The sequence below is a fragment of the Acanthopagrus latus genome, chromosome 12 (genome assembly GCF_904848185.1).
Source record: "Acanthopagrus latus isolate v.2019 chromosome 12, fAcaLat1.1, whole genome shotgun sequence".
NCBI classification, from domain to species: domain Eukaryota; kingdom Metazoa; phylum Chordata; class Actinopteri; order Spariformes; family Sparidae; genus Acanthopagrus; species Acanthopagrus latus.
In genome coordinates, this window is record NC_051050.1 from 9441487 (window position 1) to 9462063 (window position 20577).

The window sequence follows — 20577 nt, forward strand, 5'->3', positions numbered from 1 at the left end:
GTTGACTGTGGAATATTTAAGAGCGAGGAAATTTCACGACTGGATTTGTTGCACAAGTGGCATCCTATGACAGTTCCACGCTGGATGTCAGGGCCTAGGTCATGGGAAGACTGTCTAAATTCACTGACTGGTAAAGGATGATAGGGAAGAGCCAGTTTCCTTGTCGATACACCGGTGTATTTTACCATAAGAAAATGAGCGCAACAAAAATCCTCCATATTAGGTAGGAGGACAGTTGACTATTTAGATAGGCCTAAGGTACAAAGTTAAAAGGTAAATGGCTTGTGTGACAAAAATATGTCATGATGGCCTACGTGTTAAAGAGAGGATGGTGATTTGTAAACTGGCTAGTCATGGCTCAATATATGGCCATCTGTCCAAAATGTTGTATGGCTGCAAGCAGGTTGTAAACACTGTCATAAAGGATTTTTCCCAATATGGCATCAACCACAGCCTAGTGCCCCTATGAGCTGTGTTTTTGGTCATGTATGCAACCTAACAGGTTTAAGCGCTCCCAGATGAAAACACGCAACAGAAGATCAGTTAATTCAGTTGAATTAAAACAGCTTTATTAGTGTACACTGTAAGAAGTTGTCTGTATATGTAGAATAGTTGGAAAGCCTATGAAGATCATCAGTGTGTGAAGAAGACAGAAATCCTAACAGCTTGTTGTCTAATGGAGAATGCTCTGTTGATAGCAAGAAAGAGGAAGTGTATGGTAAAATAAAAAAGGTACAACTATACAATAACATCACTAGTGACATGTAAAAGCTTAACTTCCTCCAAAAAGCCTCCTTCTCGGGAATCCATCAGAAAGAGGCTTATTTGGAGATACACAATTGTCATCACAATAAGAAAAAAAAAAAAGTACAATATGTAATCTGTAAATAGGAATGTGGACCCTCAAAATGTGTCAACCACATGAAACCTAATTTGGTCTCATCTTCCATCTCCAAAACAGACTTCTCAGGAGGTGAGAAAAGCTGGTTTGTTCTGGGGGTACAATGTTGGGTGGCACTCGTTAAAAAGGAAAAAAAAAAAAAAAAAAGGAGATACAAAGGCTCTTGCTGGACCCTGGAAACAAGCATAACACAGCATGTGTTGCCATCAAAAAATACAGTGTGTATATGTCTTGGAAATGTTCTTGGGGAAATGTTCTAGAGTATACAGTCCAAACGATTTGATGTCGCTGCATAGACGAACATGTGGATGAGCAATGATTTGACAACCTATTATATTTGAGCATGTGTATTTTCCCCTGTCAATAAAAGAAAAGAAAATGACAGACCAGAGGAGACAAGTGGACAGATATATACACTTACAGACAAACAAACATCACTGCATTTAGCTGGTTTCAGTCTGGTTACAAGTGGGTACGATAAATAACTGACCCAGGCAAATGCTCAAGGAATAAAGAAAATGGTTTTATAAAAAAATAGAGATCATGATTTGCTATGGTCAAAAACATGAAAACTGCAGGATCGTCAACTGCTTTTGACTAATTTCCCACAAATGTAAATCTTTTGGTCTAATCCCCACGCGTTGGTCAAATCTGGAATTCTTATGTCTCTGTAGGATGCTGACAATATACAATTAAACATCAGGATTTCTGGACTTCATGTCACAGGCATAATGTGATAAACTAAACCTTCTCTTGGTGTCCTACAAAGTGTTTTGTTTTTTTTTTTAAATGTGCATTTCCCCTACATGTTGCAGCGGTTAGTAATAAAGCAGAACATGTGAATGTGTTTACATGCACACCAGCATTACTGTGCACCAAGTTAAGACCGCTGTCAGGTTTTTATCACAGTTTGGAGAAGAACAAGCTACCTGGAATATGACAGCATAAGCCAAGATAGTGAGTCCAATTTACATATATTTACATGTCCCACTTAGGATCCCGTTTTTTGAGGTAACACTTGTGAGGAAAACACTCTGAGATAACACAATATTATGTGCATGTAAACACACTCACAGTGCACAACCATATGAAAATTCAATGTCTGGAGAGCTGAAATTGGCAGCAACTTTTACGGCTTACTCGAATGTCCTATGTTGCTTAGGTAAGACAGAATTCAACAAATTCACATTACAATGTCAGAGCATTTAAAATAAATACAAACTGCTTTGATACTGAAAAATAATACTGTATGGTCCGGCTGCTGGATTAAATCCTAATATCTTCAAAACATATGAATTGTTGTTTAAACTGCTTCATCTTCTAATGACCCAGGTACACTTAAAATATCAGTGTTTTTACACTGTTATCTTGAATTTCAACCAACAACTTGAAACCAACCAAACCCCCCAAAAGCCAATAAAATTCAACGCCAGAACAACTTGAGCTATTAGGTTTTCATCAGCAGTTACATTTATGACACAGTGTGGATCTGCAGTGTACAGGACATTTTGTAAATACATGCATTCAGTCTTTGGGAAAGCACTATCGTAATTTGGGTCGTGTCCATAGAGCAGAAAAAAAGGTAACACTAAGGCAGGAAACTACCTTCATCAAAAGGCTCAAACAAATGATAAATTCCAAAAGTCACCAGCCACTTTTTACTACTTTAGCAGCCAGATTAGGTTATGAAGAAGACAGGCTGGTAGTTATGATGACTTCAGAACACAATTTGAACTATTTTCAGTGATAATTTCATTGAAAATGTTATATCCTATGCTACATACTTCATAAATCATTATCAGGCTGTGATCATTTCAAACAGAGGGTATCTTCTAAAAAAATACTGACTTCTAATAAAAAGGAAGAAAGCTTTGACAATTTTAAATATATTCATATAGAAAAAATACATGGAAATACAAAAAGGTAGCTAAAAGAACATGTAAAGAAAATAATAGCTGTGTCGTATAACTAGCTTGTCAAATACTTAAAGCTTAAACACTTTAAACACAAAAGATTTGGACTCTAAAATATCAATGTAGGTTCCAGCTGGTTTTAAAATAACGGCAAGAAATCTCATTTAAAATCAAATGGATGCTCTTTAACAAGCCAATTCAGACAATATAAGGGGAAAAAATCTTTATAGTTAGACATTTAATATATTTTTTGGAATCGTCTTGATTTAAATTGGGCTTTTCAACATTCCTATCTGTACAATTCAAAGCATATCTCGCTGTATTTTACATCAAAGGCAACTTTCTTGTAGCAATATCAAGGGTGCATAATTTGGGGCAGTGCAAGTACAGTATGGAAGCTACTTTTTTTTAAAGTCCCACACTGCAGGACTTCTTATGGTCATCTTCCTATCAATAGAAAGTCAATTGTAGGGAAATCGTGCATCAGTCCAAGCATATAATGAAGAGACTTCAGTGAAACATAAGTGATGATGGACGTTTATCTTTTCATCTGTTAAACAGCAGGGGGGGACATTGAGGCTTTGACTCATGCACTGAGTCCTAATCCTGCACCAAGTCCAATACATAACGTTCCTTCATCAGTAAGATGATATTGCAAAAAGTTAAGGAAGAGAAAGCATGGTACAGAGAACAAGGGCGCGCAGGCGGGGGGGATGGGCAAACTGTTTAATGCGTCTCTCTCCTTAAGACTCTATTTCCGAAAACAACTTAATAAATTGTGTGATGTTTCAGTACAGTAACATATCTTAGATATCAGTGCTGGTTAACCACTGACCACACTTTAAAATATGAGCTCCTCATAGAAGAACAAAAGACATACTTGTATGTTTCAGCTCAGATCCACACTGCACACTCGTGGTTGAACTGAGAGGAAATGATTTGTCGTTATGTCAAAGCAAAGGTGTTAAAACAGCAAATGGTGGATGAGCTGTAAAAATATGTCTGTGTAACAGTATTTATGCAAGCATGTGAAGACAGGGTGTGTAAAATTAATAATAGACATCAACTTAATCTCCCAGTTACCCCTTTGACGGCCAAAGGACCGTCAGTCCAGCATAGTCAGGTCTGTGATGGCAACAACACAGGACTTATTAGGAAAGAGTAGGAGACGTGGAAACCTCAGATAAAAATGGAAGTTTGGTCACCAAAACCAAGGAAAAAAAAAAAAAAAAGTAGAAGTCCAGGCATGATGCTGACTTTGGTTGTACATGAGCCTGGAGTGGCAGTACTACTGTTGGTCAACCTTGTATAAATCTTGAATCAAAGTTGTGCTGCGGTAGGTAGGTAGTGACGCACGAGGTGGGACTGATGGTTAACTGTCTTGTAAGTAGAACGTCATCTGCGCAGTACCCCAAAACAGCCGCTCTCGTGTTGAACTGGAACAGGACAGTAAAGCTCCATCCCACTGTGTGTTTCTGGATCAGTTCCTCAGTCAAATACCAAAAACATGAATGTAGTCTGGTCCGTTACTACATCACTCACTTGTCATTTTGATATTGCAGGGTGATTTCAACTATTAGGTCCATGATTACTGGAATGTCAACATTAATCCAATAGAGCCTGAGGTGATCCAGCCAAGTCTGACATCACATCAGTGATCTCAATCCCCCATCCTCCAGGTCCATTGTGTAATTCTTTTCATTTTCTTTGTTTTTATAATGTTGTTAGTACATCAGTTCAAGACTGCATGGTGGTCTCCCTTAGGACACACTAATGTTGTGAAATGTCAGTTTGCTTTTGCGTAGGCGGCAGCAGAACCCTGTTTAGGACATACTGGAGCAGCGCACTGATGGTGAACCCATCTGGGTCAGGACCTTATCCAACCACTGGAGGGGGCCATTGAGATGCAACTCAATCCAACAGGGTGTGCTGGTGACTGTCTGACGTCTGTAGGGACAAAACAGAGAATAAGGGTGAGGATAAAGTTCTCACTATTTTACTTGGTCCTGAGACTGAAACAAAACGAAATAGAAACAGCAGCATTGTAAGCAGTGGTAGAGCACTTTCTACTAGTGATTTACATCAAATAAGTGAAAAGTGAATAGAAGTTTGCACTGCCAAGGTTCGACTGGATGATCAAACACAGCTGGCGACTCTGTGGTCATACCAGGCTTGGCCAACACTCTACAGACAGCGGAGACACTGACTGTTAACCAGACGAGCTACACAGCGGCTTAACCCTGGCCGGTGAGGACAAGCCAAAACACCCCGACAAACGCTGCTGTCTGGCTCCTGGGAGGGCACAACACAAAGCAGAGCCAGGAGCAGAACAGATGTTTGCTGGATGGATCATTGGAGGGTCACAGAGACAAGAGAGGTACAGACAAATGCTCTGTAATCTCTGACATTTTACAACAAAAGGAGGAATAAAATAGAGATTATAACCTTGGAGTGCAAATGAGTGCATGCAAAATCCTTTTACCTTCCAGACAGTTGTTTACACTGAGAACATGGTCACTCCCTGGAACTTTATTTAAAGAAGCAGCCTTATTTATTTACCTTAATCAGACCATATTTGTTTACATTTATCCTCTTTGCTTAAATTAAATGGGGTCAGGTATCATCATATCTTATATTATATCCTGTATAATCTGTGCCCATGTGATGGTGATTCACAATATAAGGGTTAAATCTGACATCAGCTTGTGAGTCAGTGTTCAGGGCAGATGGTATATGGTGTATGCACCAAACATTATTTGGAAATTCTGCAGGCTTTGCTAGGTTCTAACCAGACCAACATGGCTTTAGAGAATACAGGCTGAAAAATCTGGGTGAAGTATTAAATGTTCCTGCTGGGGCAGTAGAATATGAAAAAAACAACAACACTGCAGTGGTAGTAGAAGTATTTATGTCAAGGGGCTCCCAGTGTGATCTCTTTCACAAGGACACACAAAAAATTTTCACTGGGCTCCTCTCTGGTCTGACCCAGGACCTACACCTCTGATGTGCTTGAGAGCGTAACATACCTGTACTCTGCTCCCCAGCCCTTGACGAAGCTCATTCTGATGGTGCACATCCTGGTTAGCTGGTAGACTGCCTCAAACCCCTGATTGACTGACTGGGCCAGCAGTGCAGCAAACTCCTGGTTGTTAAATATCTTCAGATTACAGCCTAGAGAAAAAGACAAAAGATTCTAACAGTGAAGAGATTTCCTCATCTTGGTAGACAATGATGCAGTGTGAAAAGAGTGGTGATAACCATATAAGTATTTCATAAACTTTTAGTTTTATCTCTGATAGTCTGATATGTTTGAATGTGACACATATGTTTGATTGAACTAAAAGTTAATGATGAACTACTTCATAAAAATGTGAGTCTACTTCGCCATTTCTGTAAACACGACCTAAAAGCACCAAGCAGAGGCACTGCTAGGTGTGGGTGTATTGTTTGTTGGTGATTATTCTTCACAGGGCTGAAGTGTCCGACCCCTGCATGTCTACAAGATCCTCGTTTCCTTTCTTTACAATTCTGTGCCTCAGTAATGATAATGTTTACACTGTTCATTTAGCTAGGAATGAAATGTTCAAAGTTACATGGGTACAGATGAGTCAGTGTGTGTGGGTGGGAGTCAGAGACAAACTGTCACATTGTGGAGGGCATTGCCGCTCTTCCTAAAGCTTCATTCGATCGATATCAGGTGGAAATAAAAGAACGTTCCTCTATTTAATCAAAACTATTTTTGAGTTTTGTTAGGTGGCACTTCTTGTTCTTCACATGGATCCACACTTCCAAATACAAGTTTGAGAAGGAGCTCAATCTGTTTTATGACAATGAATGTCATGACTGCAGATCTTATGCATAAACCAGAATCTTCCAGCTATATAGCATTCATCTGGCTCAAGAGTCAAAGGAAAAAAAATATTTATGTGCATTAACCTGGTGGTATCTTGCAGACTGTGGCAGGGTGCCAGCCGTATCGCTGGTTGCAGTTAGGACTCTGAACAAAAATGGCACTGTCGCTGAGGCACTCTGCAAACACCTCCCCTCCGATGTAATACAACCTCACACCACGACCTGCACAGTGTGACACAGAGAAATGTGGAGATGAAAGGGAAGGCACACAGACATGGTTGGGAAGAATTTTGTGCCATAGAAAGTAGCATGTTTATTCAGCAGTGTGTCCACAATACAGTACATTCTCAAATAGTTTTTTCCCTCTCTGTAAAGACACAAAAAACTTTGCTCAAACAAATCAGTGTACCAGTTACTGAATGTCACATGTGTGCTTTTACCTATGTGTCTCCTTGTCATTTCTACCGTTGCGTTCCTGTTGACATTGCTGAGAAGCCCTAGACAGAAGCGTTCAGAGTTGGAGGGGTCCGTGAAGCCATCGACTGTCAGAGATGGCTGTGAGGCGTGGAACGTCTCTCCGACCCGCTGGTTGAGCTCATAGTAGGCTATCGAGCACCAGAAAGCTGGTTCACTGTAGGTAACTGGCTGAAGGTCTGAAGGGGAAATCGTGGAGAAGATATTTTACAGGTACATCTTTTAAAATCCTGTTTCTAATTTTCTGGGCCTTCATTCAAAAGATTTGCCAGGGATTCTCCAATGAATTAACCAATTTCTCACATTGATTTACTTTAAAGACCTCTGTATATATTGACTTGTTATCAAATTCAAGAAAATCGATACAGGCAGAAATAAAGCAGTCTCACCAAGGCCATGACTGACAGGTGACAAGGCGCCTGGTGACATTTCTGCTGGTGAGCCTAGGAGAAAAAAGAAGACATCTCTTAATATCTGTAGTATTAATGCTCACTGCTGTAACATATTTTTGTCATCAGTTTAATTTTAAGTTGTTAAAAGCAAGCTTTTGTGTATTTTCTAAGCTGCATGGTCACTAGCACCGTGCCCAACTATTCTACCTGTTTCCATACTTTGATTCATCTGCTGGTCGCTGGTCTCTCCATCTTCACTGATGTAGCCAGGCGGGGGAGTCTCTGTGGAAAACACACAAATATAAAAATAAGAATATATTTTTGATAAAACACTGTTGCACATTTTGTGAAAGCCTGTGGTCTTTGAGTGGAAAAAACAAGAAAATGAGTTCCTGCTTACACACCTGGTATATAGTTATTAGGAGGGTCTATGCCAGCTGGGAAATTGGTGTTTTCAGGGATGGAGTTTGCGAAGTCGTCTAGAGGCGGAAGCTCTGTCAGAATTTCCGTGTGTCGTGGTACCAACACAGGAGGCAGCACTGGTGAGAAAGAGAAGTGTCACTGACAGAGGGAAAAAAAAATGGCTATTCAAATCACATTGTTCAATCTAAATGCACCTTTTTTCTCAGCAAGTGTGCAAAACATAATTAATCAAACACATCTAGACAGGTTTTATCTACACTAACTGATAACGCCAAATAATTTCAGTCGCCACCATCATTATAGACTTATTAGAGGGCACCTTGAAGATCACACCCAGCAGTATTCAGAGTAAAAACTGTGTCAGAAACACACACACACTCAGTTCTCAAGGATCATTACCAGGTGTCTCCACTCTCTGGTAGTGGTAAGGATTGACACACACTTCATCCTTTTTGAGGTTAAAGGCAAACTGGCAGGCGTCGATGGCCCTCAGCTCATGGTGGCTATGAAGGTCAGGCCATCTCCATAGGCGGCAGTAGATGACGTGAGGCAGGCCCTTACGATGGGACACCTGGAGACGTCCATCCAGTGACCTGAGAGGATTGTGTGAGAGGTTAACTAATAGCTCAGCGGTGACTGTTCATGAAAGAAGAAGACTGCGTTCTTTAGTTTCTGGTTTGGCAGTGTGGAGCAAGGCAATATCCAAATAAAAACAAACGGGAGTAACAAAGAAATGCTTCCAATGCACCAACCAGTAAAATCTTTCAACAGTTTCAGGGACCTATGGGAACCCGGCTGAAACACAGCTCAATTATTACCCTGTTACCTTCATCATATAAAGAATGATGACACCGATGGTATTGATTAGGCTGTATTGTAAGAGGCTAGTACACTACAGACAGTCTTTCAATGAGCTCAATAAAAACAGATGGGGCCATGTGATCAAGTCTGCAGTGATACCGTAGATGTGCTGTGGGCTTGTTGTGTTTGAGTGTATCTGAGTATATTCACCTGCTGTGGTCAGGATATCCGTACATGCCTGTAGAGTCCCACTGCTCTATCGTGTGGCCTGAGCCTAGACCCCATAGATCTGAGCAGTTACTACAGACACACACACACACACACACACACACACACACAGAAGACATGCATACACACAAACAAATACAAACACAGACACACACACACACAAACACACAGGACAAGTGCAAAAAGGATAAAAATAAAAGCAAACAGATGGTAAACATGAGGTGTATCATTCCAAATTAGTAAGATGATATCACAAACATGTGCAGTTGGTCTCTTATTGGCAAGAAGGAAGGAGCTAAAAAGATTCGCCCTCGCACTTTTCAATAAGAGACACTGAGTGGATGACACGTAATCATGTGGTAAAATTCAAATTGACAATGATGGGGTGGTGCAAACAGGTGATGCAGAGGGGGACAGGACCGAACTTTGATATTCACCTCCTGATTCCTCATGTGAAAAAGAACACACATCTGATAATTTTACCAATTTATTAGGCTTTAAAATCCTAAATTACAAAAGTGATATGAAGTTAACGAGAAACAGAAATGTATTTACACAACAATGGCAAGTGAATGAAGACTCAATTCACTAGATAACACAAAATGTGTCAAGACATGATGACAGAAAAAACAGATACAACACAAATGTGTGTTTAAAAAGCATGCATTCCGACTGCAACCTTGCTCTGTAAAGCCGTTGAGAGTTGTAATGTAACAGAGGAGAGGAGAGGAGAGGAGGGGAGAGGAGAGGAGGCTGTCTGCTCAGAGCGAAGTACTTGCCGGACCTGTCTGTAAAATACCTGCTATCTCGACACTTATCGCCCTAATCAAAGAGTTCTACAAGCACAAGCCCCATGTGGACTATCTCCTGACACAGCTAATGTCTTCCCTTCTTCCTTCCTCACTTAAAGGGCACAGATACAACCCCTACAGTGTCTGCCTCTCTCGTCCAGATCAAGACTCTTGATCCTCATCCACTAGTGTACAAGTCCATATGGATCAAAGCCAAAAAGCTAGACTTGTATTTGCTAGAGATCTAGCAGGTTAAACTGGATCATTTGCAAAACAAATAGTGAGGATAGTTTTTTTCTTACAAAGCTATGCATGCTTGCTATCTGTAGACACAGCTGAGTTGTTGCACTTGTCCGCTGTCACACTGCATCTTACCTCTACTCAAAACAGAAATCTACAAAGCCCCCACACCTGCAATCTCTGGACAATTCTCCAGACACTGCTCTGTCATCCTCCATGACCCAAGAAAAAAAAAACCTACAAGAGCCAGGGCAAATTATCTTAGACCTTTATCAACCTTACTGCACAGCATTCAAAGGGAAGTGAGCCACGCATCAAAGGCCTGATGTGCTATCACAGTGCTGTGCACTGTCAAAGACTACATCATGGAGATTCACTGGCAGGGTTGTACCCAACCAAGCCACTGTCATTAAATAAGTAAGGCAAGACCAATAGCTAAGGTGGCCCCTCATAATGCTGAAGGACTGTATGCATGTATGGCCCAAAGACTGAAATCCTGAGATGAAAAAATTAAAATTTCTTCATGAGAGACTGAAGGTAGTAGCATTCAAGTCAAACCACCATCATCTTATCAGCACCACTTCAGAGGTTACTATCTGGCCCACATTCCTCAGAGTGAGGAAGCAGAGAGAGGCCTGGATGAAGACACTTCACATAGTTCTACCACTGAACTTTTCATGCTTATTTTTCCTTTTAATCAACTTCTTACATTTACTGTACTTCTCAAATTTCCCACTATTTCCTCAATAATGCTACTGTTTAGCACACAGTATATAACCACATATATGTGGTGATACATGCTGAACAGTAACCATGGACTGGAATCCACCAGTTCAGGACATGTCGCCAACTCCAACCCCTACCCACATTTCCACTTTTTTTTTTCCACTCTGCTTCTGTTAGATTTGATCGTTGAGTGCTGGATACTTTACCTACCTAACTTCTCAACACTCACACTAGCAGTACCAGCTTCTCGTTGCTCCTGTAAACTGAAATGAACGGAGCCAGCAATGATTCTAAACACTTGTTCGATTCTATAACTATATCAAGAAATATAAGTCAATGCAACATCTCCACTGCATTGTGAGTAGATCTGCCTGTTATCAGCGAGCAATTTGTAGAGAGCATACTGCTGGGAAACACTCCACCCACCTTGAACATCACCATCTGATAATACTATAGTCAAAGCAGATGAAACTTTACTGTGATAAAAGAAAAGTGAACACTGGGTAAATTGACTGCCTCTGCTTAACCAGGCCATGTTTATCTTTTTTTTTTTACTACACACTTTTACAGCTTCTCACTTTGATATCAATACAATGCTATAAATGCAAATGCTCAGATTTCCATGTAGCCAAATGCACACCAGATTGCCACAGAATGCACTGAAATGCCCGCTATGAATGAAAGGTTAATTCCAGCATTTAGTCCTTAATTAATCTGACGAAGCAGATTCAAGACATCATTTTCAAAACAAGCTGCCTCGACAATGAATCCCCATCAGTCTCAGGTGACTGTGGGTGAAGTTGGGCGTGGAGTGTTGGATAGGAAAAGGTCATTTCTTAGCAGGGTCAAATTCTATTATTGATAGTTTATAATTAAAAGGAACCTAAGAATGAAAGAAAGAAGAGACCAGGTGGTTTACACAGAAAATCTGAGAAGGGTAGCTCATAAAATCTTCACTGATCAGCCTAGTTATCTCTCCTTTCTGCTGATCCTCAGTGGATTGATTGACATTAATCACATGCGTCTCATGGGGCACCCCTGACTTTTCCACCTTTATCACGATAAGGTTTCACCTGGTCTGGTGACTTGGCTCGTGTACCTAGTCATGCGACACAGGAGAAATCTATACTGGAAGACACATGACCTGTAACCATTCAGGCTAAGTATCTACTGTATTGGCAGGTTCGGGTGCACCACAAGGGAAAACACATTTACACAAACAAAACTTATTTTCAAGTCTGTTGACTGACTTTGCCCTGTAAAAAACCATGAAGCAAGTACACAATTGTTTTGTCTATGGTTTTAGACTCTCATTATTTTGAATAAAAATCTAGAGTTGGTCAAATTTATCATATAACTATATTGTGTTTCAACAGAAAAATAATTGAATATTAGACATTATTGTTTATATTTTACAGCAAAGCACAGCCTTTGTGGAAATATTCTTCGCATTTTGACAATACTTTGCATTCTTTCATACACCTTAATGAAGGCAAGGAATGCATGATGCCAACAAACAGAGGACACTGAACGTGACAAAGAAGAAGGTAATTCCAAACCAGCAACTCAGACTAGCCAAGACAAAACAAGGACTGCATACTGAAAGAGAGGCTACTTGGATGCGGTTTGGGTATGAGAAGTCCCAACAAGGATTAGAAAACTGTACTGGCAAATTATGTCTTAACAACAGACAACCCTAAATTCTTGAACCACCAATGCATTTATTCATTCAACTGACTGACTAGAATGGCACTCAGTAGAGTACACAAACCAGCCAAATAACTAACCAAACAAACATGGGTGAGATGCCATTTTTCTTGGTTTCCTTTCTTAATCAATTGTTAATGAAAGTGTAAATGACCCAAAAGTACTTAATTTAGTGAAGCATCCAATATCCAAACAAACTTGTGCTGTTGTCAGGTGTTATTGAGTGTTAAACAGTCATTGTAAGGATGAGATCAAAGTCAATCTTGAAAAAAGGTTTTGTAGTTGCAGAAGACAGCAGCGTATGCACAACCAGACAAACAACAACGGTGCACCCAATTTCGATGCACGGATACGTTTGCTGTATATAGGTCATAAATCTCAACAAAGCTCAACGCAAAGACAGGTTTGGTCGTCATCATGTGTTGGACATCTGTTTCCTCCAATCAGGTTTCACTTCTGCTGCCCTGCCAAGCTATGGAACAACAGAATAGGGAAGTGGACCTGTTGTTGCACAACAGAAACTTTTCTTTCTGCAAGCTTGTGGGTGCCTGTCGCCTTCCCTTCCTGCTTCCATGTGTGTTGACACACCTCACTGTGCTGGTCTGTATTGGTGGTATTGTGGTATACCAGTACAGCGGGACTGATGATGTGTGCCTGTGCACACGTGAGCACAACTTCTTTTTTGTCATTAATTGATCTATTTTGATATTTATTGAACAAATTCAAATGTCTCCAATTTCAGCGAGCACTTCTGTCCGTTTCCCTGAGTGTGATGACAAACTTATGTCCTGATAATAGTAATATACTGTGTGTACAATATGTATGAAAGAATAAGACAGCATGTTTCACTTAAATATCTTAAAAAGGCTGTTACTATTCCCTGTGATAATAATCATGTTGTGTGTGCAAGCATTTACAAGACAGAGTCAGGAAGACACAGAAGTACAGGATGTGTGTATGTGTGCGTCCTCATCTCACCTGGGTATAGTGACACACTTTGTGTTGCTGTTCTGCGTGCTGATGGCTTTCTCGAGCTCGTCAAGCTGCCCGGTCTTCTTTAGCTTCTTCACCAAGCTCTTCACTGCTTTTTCGCACCATTTCTCCTCCTGTCCTCCACCGTTCTGCTCCCCTACTCCTCCGATTCCTCCCCCTGCTCCTCCGCTCCCTGCTGGGGTCTTCTTCCAACCCAGGAGTCGTTTCACTACTGGGGGAGTGAAGGGAAGGATGGAGGACATGGTGGCCTGTATGTGTATGCGTGGGCTTGCGTGTCCTAAGTGTGTTTTGATGCCCCTTGTAATCTGACGTAAAGAGAAAAAAAAGGGAGAGGGGAAAGAGGGTGGTGCGAGTGATGGGTTGTCTGAATTCCTACTGGAGATTTTCAAAAACTATATGTAGGCAACCATGTGTATTTCATTTAATGAAAATCTCATCAGAACTAAGGCATTAGTCTGGAAGAGTCTTGGGGAAATATGAGATGGGAAGAGCACGACATAGGGAGTGGAGACAACTACATCCAAAGAAACCTAAGAAACAAGAGAAAGCGCATGTCAACGATTCTGAATATAAAGAGTAAGACAGTTCAGAAGATTAAAAGTCTGACGAACAACTCATTGCATAACATTTTCATCAATTATGCCCACACATTCAGATTCACCAACAGATTTTTCTGCCCAGAGCCATAACTAGCATATCTACCATAACCCCCTGCTGCTTACTCTCCCACCATGTAACAGTGCTTCCATCAGCCAGACTGGCAGTCACAGCACTACACACCCTGCACATATTAAATGATTCTGTTTCATATTCAGCACTTGGTCCACTGATGATCTGGTGCAGTCAAGTATATGCTTTTTTGATTATAATGACAAAATTAAGCTCTTGACTTTGCACGAACAAGTTACCATCTCATAGGGCTAGGCAATATATCGATACAACATTATCAGGATATGAGTCTAGATATTGTACAAGATTTTAGATATTGTTTTATGAAGATATGGCACAGGTGTTGTCATTTCTTGGTTTTAAAGACTTTTTTACAAGTGTAAATTTCAGAACTTACCAGACTGTTCTACTTGTTCTAATGTAACTTTCTCCACATCACTGCTGATTATTGGAAATCACACTGTGTTAGTATTTTGTAGAGTACATTGTTGACTCCTTCGAGACTGATCACACTCTAAAAATGTCGATTGCCCAACCCAATCTTTAACCAGCATATCACCACTGTTGGGTCACAGGTCCGACAGTAGGTGTAGTTCTCCACAAATTACTTGAACAAAACTTGAATAGTATTCCAGACCCTGTACTTTTGCAAAATGATTTAAGGCAACTCTGAATTTATACTCATGTTCAAGCATCTTTTTTACTGAGAAAAGATTAAGTCTGAGATATGATATCTAATATAACGCTAATCCTAACGTAAACCTTTCGCATTACTGAAATCAGTATTCATTCCCTCATATGAGAGCTGAGCACCGGCAGACTGTGCTGAACCCTACTCAGGAGCTCGGCCCTAAAACTTCGTCAGATAAAATAGGCCACTGAATTTCACAGCAACTGCAGCCCTGTTAAGTTTCATCGATCCTTTCTTCAGACAATCCAGCCATTCTGGCAGATGGTGAATTCACCATTTTCAAATTAATAAATCACACAGGAAATGCGCCTAAAAACAATGAGATGTGGAATTCAGTGGCCACATAACACTTTGCTCTGGGCACCGACATAAGCTCTAACTCGCAAATGTAACATTATCCTATTTTATAGCCAAGATCCATTCTCCAGCCTAATGAGGAAATCCGAGGAAATCCAGGAAACATCTACTGAAAATACTCTAATTCAATTGCTAAAATCAAATCTGAATACTGGACACAGTCCTCTCTCTCTCTCTCTCTCTCTCTCTCTCTCTCTCTAAAAAAAAGGAGACACTTTGAGTGAGGTTGAGTGTAGATTAGTGCGCTGGATCATTGATCGATGAGACTTAAATAAATACAGGTAAAACCACTCAGCGATGCAGATTTCTCAACTCAGCTGCAAGAGAGGAAGGGATCACTGTCCTGGCAGTGTTACTCTGAAAGTCCAAGCTCCTTCTAAGAATTAATTTCAAAGGCTTAACCCTTGGACTGCTTACTTAATAGCACAGGAGTATGAGTGGCTTTCAGAAGGAGGCAGACCATTCCTGAAAATAATTAACTACAGTCTTGCTCTTAGTACCTGCGGTTGTTTGATGTTGTCTAAACATTAAAGCATGCTACCTCATTGGATCCAGCGTGCACTAGCGACATAAATAGCTGCTTCGGGGACCAGGCTTTGATGCCAGAATAAGACTGGGAAACTGCTGTGTGTAAGTAAAACATGCTAAGGTGGTTCTGGATCGGGGTCACTGAAACGTGATTATTCAACAAAATTGGGGATTATTAATATCATTCCTCATTATGCTAAATGTGGACAGACAAAGAAGAAGGAATGAACTCCTGCAACAACAAACACCCTTGCGGAAAGGGGGCTGTCCCAGGGACAACAAGACCTTGTCGTTGTGTGTCGGAACCTCTCGAACTGAACAGAAAGTCTTAATGTAAAGGACAAAAAGCACAAAACGTGCTGGTATGAATGTACAGCAAACGTCTGCTCGAAATGCTGACAAACGGCTATCAGGGCCTTGAGGGCAAAAACATAAGCAACGTTATTTTGTCTACAATGTCTCGTCTTTTTGTGTGAGAAAACTGTCTGTTTGGGTTACTTCTTCTCCAAAAATCTCTCTCTCACTCACACACACACACACACACACACACACACACACACACACACACACACACACACACACACACCACGGCTCGAAGAATAAGCTAACGCTACATACGGCAATTCAAGACTTAACAGCTAGCGTTTTTGGATGTACACTTTGACAAGCCACAAAAAGCGACTTCATTTCGCTGCTGGCTGTCATTTGCAGTGCTGTATAGATACAGTGGAATTATTCAGGCTTCTTTTGTCTCGAAATGACTGAGAGCTCCCCCGCCTCAAAAAAAAAAAAAAAGAAAAAAAGAGTACGAAAGAATCCGCTAGCAAGCTTGCTACTTTGTGTCACAGACAAATAAACAGGTCTGTTGCATGTTTTTGTCGCGAACAATTCAAATCCGTTTCTTTGTTTAGGAAAAAAAAACCTACTTACCCGACGAGGGGGTGAAAGGACGCTGGATGGCCACTCAGGTACCTGTCAGAAAAGCCTGCTTGTTCATTTTAAACGCACCCAGAGAGACTTTAAACTGTATTTTCCACCTCCGAGCCGCCGGGATGATGGCCCCTCATTCAAAGCTCAACCAAACATGTATCGCTTCACGCAAAACATGAACGGCAGTGCGACGGCACCAAGCCCCGCCTCCCCTCTCTTCCTATTGGCTGAATCCCGGGGTTCAGCAGATAACCTGTTGCCAGACGTGTGTTCAATTGGCCAGAGGTCGTGTCCGTCACACGTTGTTATGTACGGAGGTATGCTGGTGATGTTTATCAGTGGGTACCTTGATTGTCCTTTTACAATTGCATAGGTCGTCAGCAGAGAACAATAGAGACACCCCTGCAATGCAATGACAGAATGTAAGAGCACATCTCTGTTATATATATATATATATATATATATATATATATATATATATATATATATATATATATATATATATATATATATACACACACATACACATACATACACAGTCTGTATGTATATATATATATATATATATATATATATATATATCGAGAGAGAGAGAGAGAGAGAGAGATGTGTGTGTGTGTTTGTGTGAATATGTAAAGTATGTGTGTATGTAGATATATGTATATATATACATATATAAATAATGATAGAAAATGTGTAAAAGATGACATTTGCACACAAATGTATTACAAGGCAATGATCCCCCACAGCACAAATGATTACATTAAGTGCTGTTTTCGTGTTTGTTGCATGTTAAAGGTGCAGTATGTACATTTGGGGAAGACATTTAATCGGAAGAGAGATTTTTTTTTTTACGTCTCAACTGAAACCAAACGAACAAACTCTCTTTGTTTTTCATGAATTAATAAACTCAATAATCATAAACCTGACCATAAAGGACATCTCAGTTTCAAACAGTTTTACTTTGTTCAAATGTGGAGGACCCTGCCACCTTTCTAGTTTCAAACAGTGTTGTGGAGACCTTATTTTCCTCAGAGAACAGCTTGTTTATTCAGTTATGGGAAAAAATATATTTCTGTGATTGTATCATTACTTCATTAATAATGTAAATATTAAAAAAAAAAACTTTACATTTTTCTCCAAATCGACATAGTGCCCCTTTAGACTGCATTCACTCTGAAATAAATGACTCTCTGCATCAACTTTTCCTTTCGAAGACCATCTGGCCACACCATGCAAATATACCTAATATGCACCTGCAGCAGGTGCATGCAAATCAAAGTGTCTCTCATTGGAGAAATCATTACCTACTGACTGATGAAGCTCCCTCCCAAGCTCAGGTCACTCTTTGTCAGCGTATGTAGTTTTGTCCAACCTGGCGGTGAGAGGTATCTTCCTCATCACACACCTGAGTGTTTGGAGGCGCATGCTCTGCGTGCATGGTCACCTGGGACCTGTTGCTTGGCTGCGTCTGTTGCTGTGTTGTGAGGTCGCCTGCTTTTAGACCTAAAGGATGCTTCTCTTTATCCTCCATCGCTATGGACATAAATGATGCGCCACAGACCTGCCACATTATGACAAGACTGTAACCTGAAGCCGGATGAAAACAATAAACCAAGAAGAGGGGACCATAAGTCACTGTGTCTTTTTTCTCAGTCGGCTGAACAAACAAACACACCTGTAAGTACTTTAATACTGTTTCTTTACTGCTCTAATAGTTTTACCAATGAGTCTCAGTGTTCCACAGCAGATTATTACAAGTTTATGTAAAGGATATAGAGAAACGGTGTTGGTGACTTCAGGCTTTTATTATCAGAGTAGTTAAATAAAGTAGACAATAAACAGAACAATGACAAGACAAATAACTGATAAAGACGGTATGAAGCAATAATCATCACACTATTTGAAGCCAAGGGCAAAATACAATAGCAGTGTTTACCCAACATTTACGAGCTAAGAAAAGAGGGAGTGCATGCTCTTTGTTACATATTAAATATTACATGTTCCACACTGTGTCTACAGGGGCTGTGTGCCTCCTGACAGGTAGGTACTGGATGATGCTGTGTGTGTGTAGACAAGAACAGATAATAGGCCTCACCGGACCATCGCCAAGGAGACAGAAACTCCAGAGGGTCGCCTGCAGCGCAGCTCTAAAAAAGAATCTCTGAGGTAGACAAATGTAGCTGCAGTGGTCTTGGTTCAGTGGGATCGGGGGGCATGTATTTTTTCCACGTTGTGATATTTACGAAAAACATTTGTCCTTATGTGTGCGCAGGTTTGCGTCTGATTTGTACACGACAGGCAATGGGCAGATGCTGCAGATGCTGCAAGTGCAATGGGAGACTGCTGTGCATGTGCCTGCTGCCTTTCATGATGACCGGCCACCTCCTGGTTTACATCATGGTGTCCATATTTGTCACCATCTCCTACACTCCCCCCAAAATAAACGTCCACTATATAGCCCCGGGGAATTCCGGCAACACCTCCGCATTGGCCTCTCACCCACTTGGCCCTTTCTGGAACCTCCGTCTGGAAGACGGCGCCCTATGGAACCAGTTGCAGCATGCTTGGGACCGTCAGCACAATCCAATACTGCGAGGAAACACGACTGGGATAGTGAGGAAGCCCAAAGCTAAGATTATAACCGAAATTGAAGATGAGTGTGTCTCTGACTGCGTGTCACACAAGTGTTCGGTCCCTCATGTGCATGACTTAGACAGTTTGCCGGAACAAATGAAGGCATTTATCCGGTCAATGCACTGCAGGGATTATCCTCTCCTCATCAATCAGCCTCGCACTTGTATGAAGAACAATAGTGACTTTGGTCTGGATTCTCCCATTCTGCTCATGGCCATCAAATCTCAAGTGGGGAACTTTGAGAACAGGCAGGCTATCCGTGAAACGTGGGGACGCAGCGGGCTGGTGAGGGGGGAATCCAATAAGACAGGCGGATTGGTGCGCACAGTGTTTCTGCTTGGGCGACAGGACTCAAGCACAGGTCCTCACCCAGACCTCAAAAACCTCCTGGAGCTTGAGAATCAGAAATACGGGGATATCCTGCAGTGGGATTTCAGAGACACTTTCTTTAACTTGACCCTAAAGGACCTGGTGTTCTGGCGCTGGCTCCAGCAGTACTGCCCCACTGCCATGTTTGTGTTCAAAGGGGACGATGATGTCTTCGTGCGAACAGGGGTCCTTCTGGATTACCTGCACCAGCAGTGGGAGGAGCACAACCTGTGGAGAGCATCTACAAACAACACTGACATGGATTTGAATCTGTTTGTGGGGGATGTAATCAACAACGCAATGCCAAACCGTGAGCCATCCACTAAATACTACATCCCAGAAAGTTTCTACAAAGGCGTGTACCCACCCTATGCTGGTGGAGGAGGGGTGGTGTATTCTAGCTCCCTTGCATTTCGACTGAAAGAGGTGTCTGAGAGGGTGCGCCTCTTCCCGATAGATGACGTGTACCTGGGCATGTGCCTGCACAGACTCGGCCTCTCACCCAGCCACCACCCTGGCTTTTTAACATTTGATCTCGCGGAAACAGACAAGGGAAATCCCTGCGCATACAAGTCCATCCTGCTCGTGCACAGACGGAGTCCCAAAGAGATGCTAACGCTGTGGAAGCAGCTCCAGGAACTGCGGTGCTGAGGCTCATTTGTCTACCAAATAGGGTTCTCTGAGCACCGCATTTGGAAAATAGGTGTGTGTTTGTGACTGCATCTTTATGTCACACAGGCAGAAGGCAGTGACAGTCACATGTGCTGTGCTGTACCTTTCCCCCAAAGAGTTATGCAACGCTGAGGAGGAGACTGATCTACCTCAAAGGGTACTTTGATGATGAGGGGACTACACAGTGAGGGCACATGGTACTTTAAAAAAAAAAGAAAAAATCAGTACAAGGACTGTATTTATTTGTAGCCTTTTAACATAAGAGTTTTATTTTAATACATTC

The 20577-nt window shown here is 41.3% G+C and overlaps 2 protein-coding genes across 4 annotated transcripts; one reads left to right on the forward strand and one right to left on the reverse strand.

The window, feature by feature from the left end:
• Positions 1-547: 547 nt before the first annotated feature.
• smad2 (SMAD family member 2) lies at positions 548-17042 on the reverse strand. 3 transcript variants are annotated; one of them, XM_037117210.1, is made up of 11 exons: positions 16617-17042; positions 13427-13971; positions 8967-9056; positions 8355-8548; positions 7937-8071; positions 7752-7814; positions 7530-7583; positions 7107-7319; positions 6751-6888; positions 5841-5985; positions 548-4761 (listed from the first exon to the last, which is right to left on the reverse strand). In XM_037117210.1, exons 2-11 carry the CDS (start codon positions 13681-13683, stop codon positions 4638-4640), a joined length of 1413 nt encoding a protein of 470 aa, XP_036973105.1. In that variant the 5' UTR covers positions 13684-13971; positions 16617-17042; the 3' UTR covers positions 548-4637. The 3 variants fall into 3 exon arrangements, with proteins under 3 accessions (XP_036973105.1, XP_036973104.1, XP_036973106.1); XM_037117209.1 differs by having other exon boundaries at positions 7740-7814; XM_037117211.1 differs by lacking the exon at positions 8967-9056 and having other exon boundaries at positions 7740-7814.
• Positions 17043-17223: 181 nt separating this feature from the next.
• On the forward strand, positions 17224-20515 carry LOC119030465 (N-acetyllactosaminide beta-1,3-N-acetylglucosaminyltransferase 2). Its single transcript, XM_037118071.1, has 2 exons — positions 17224-18785; positions 18892-20515. The coding sequence occupies exon 2, from the start codon at positions 18921-18923 to the stop codon at positions 20271-20273; it is 1353 nt and encodes a 450-aa protein (XP_036973966.1). The 5' UTR covers positions 17224-18785; positions 18892-18920; the 3' UTR covers positions 20274-20515.
• Positions 20516-20577: the final 62 nt, after the last annotated feature.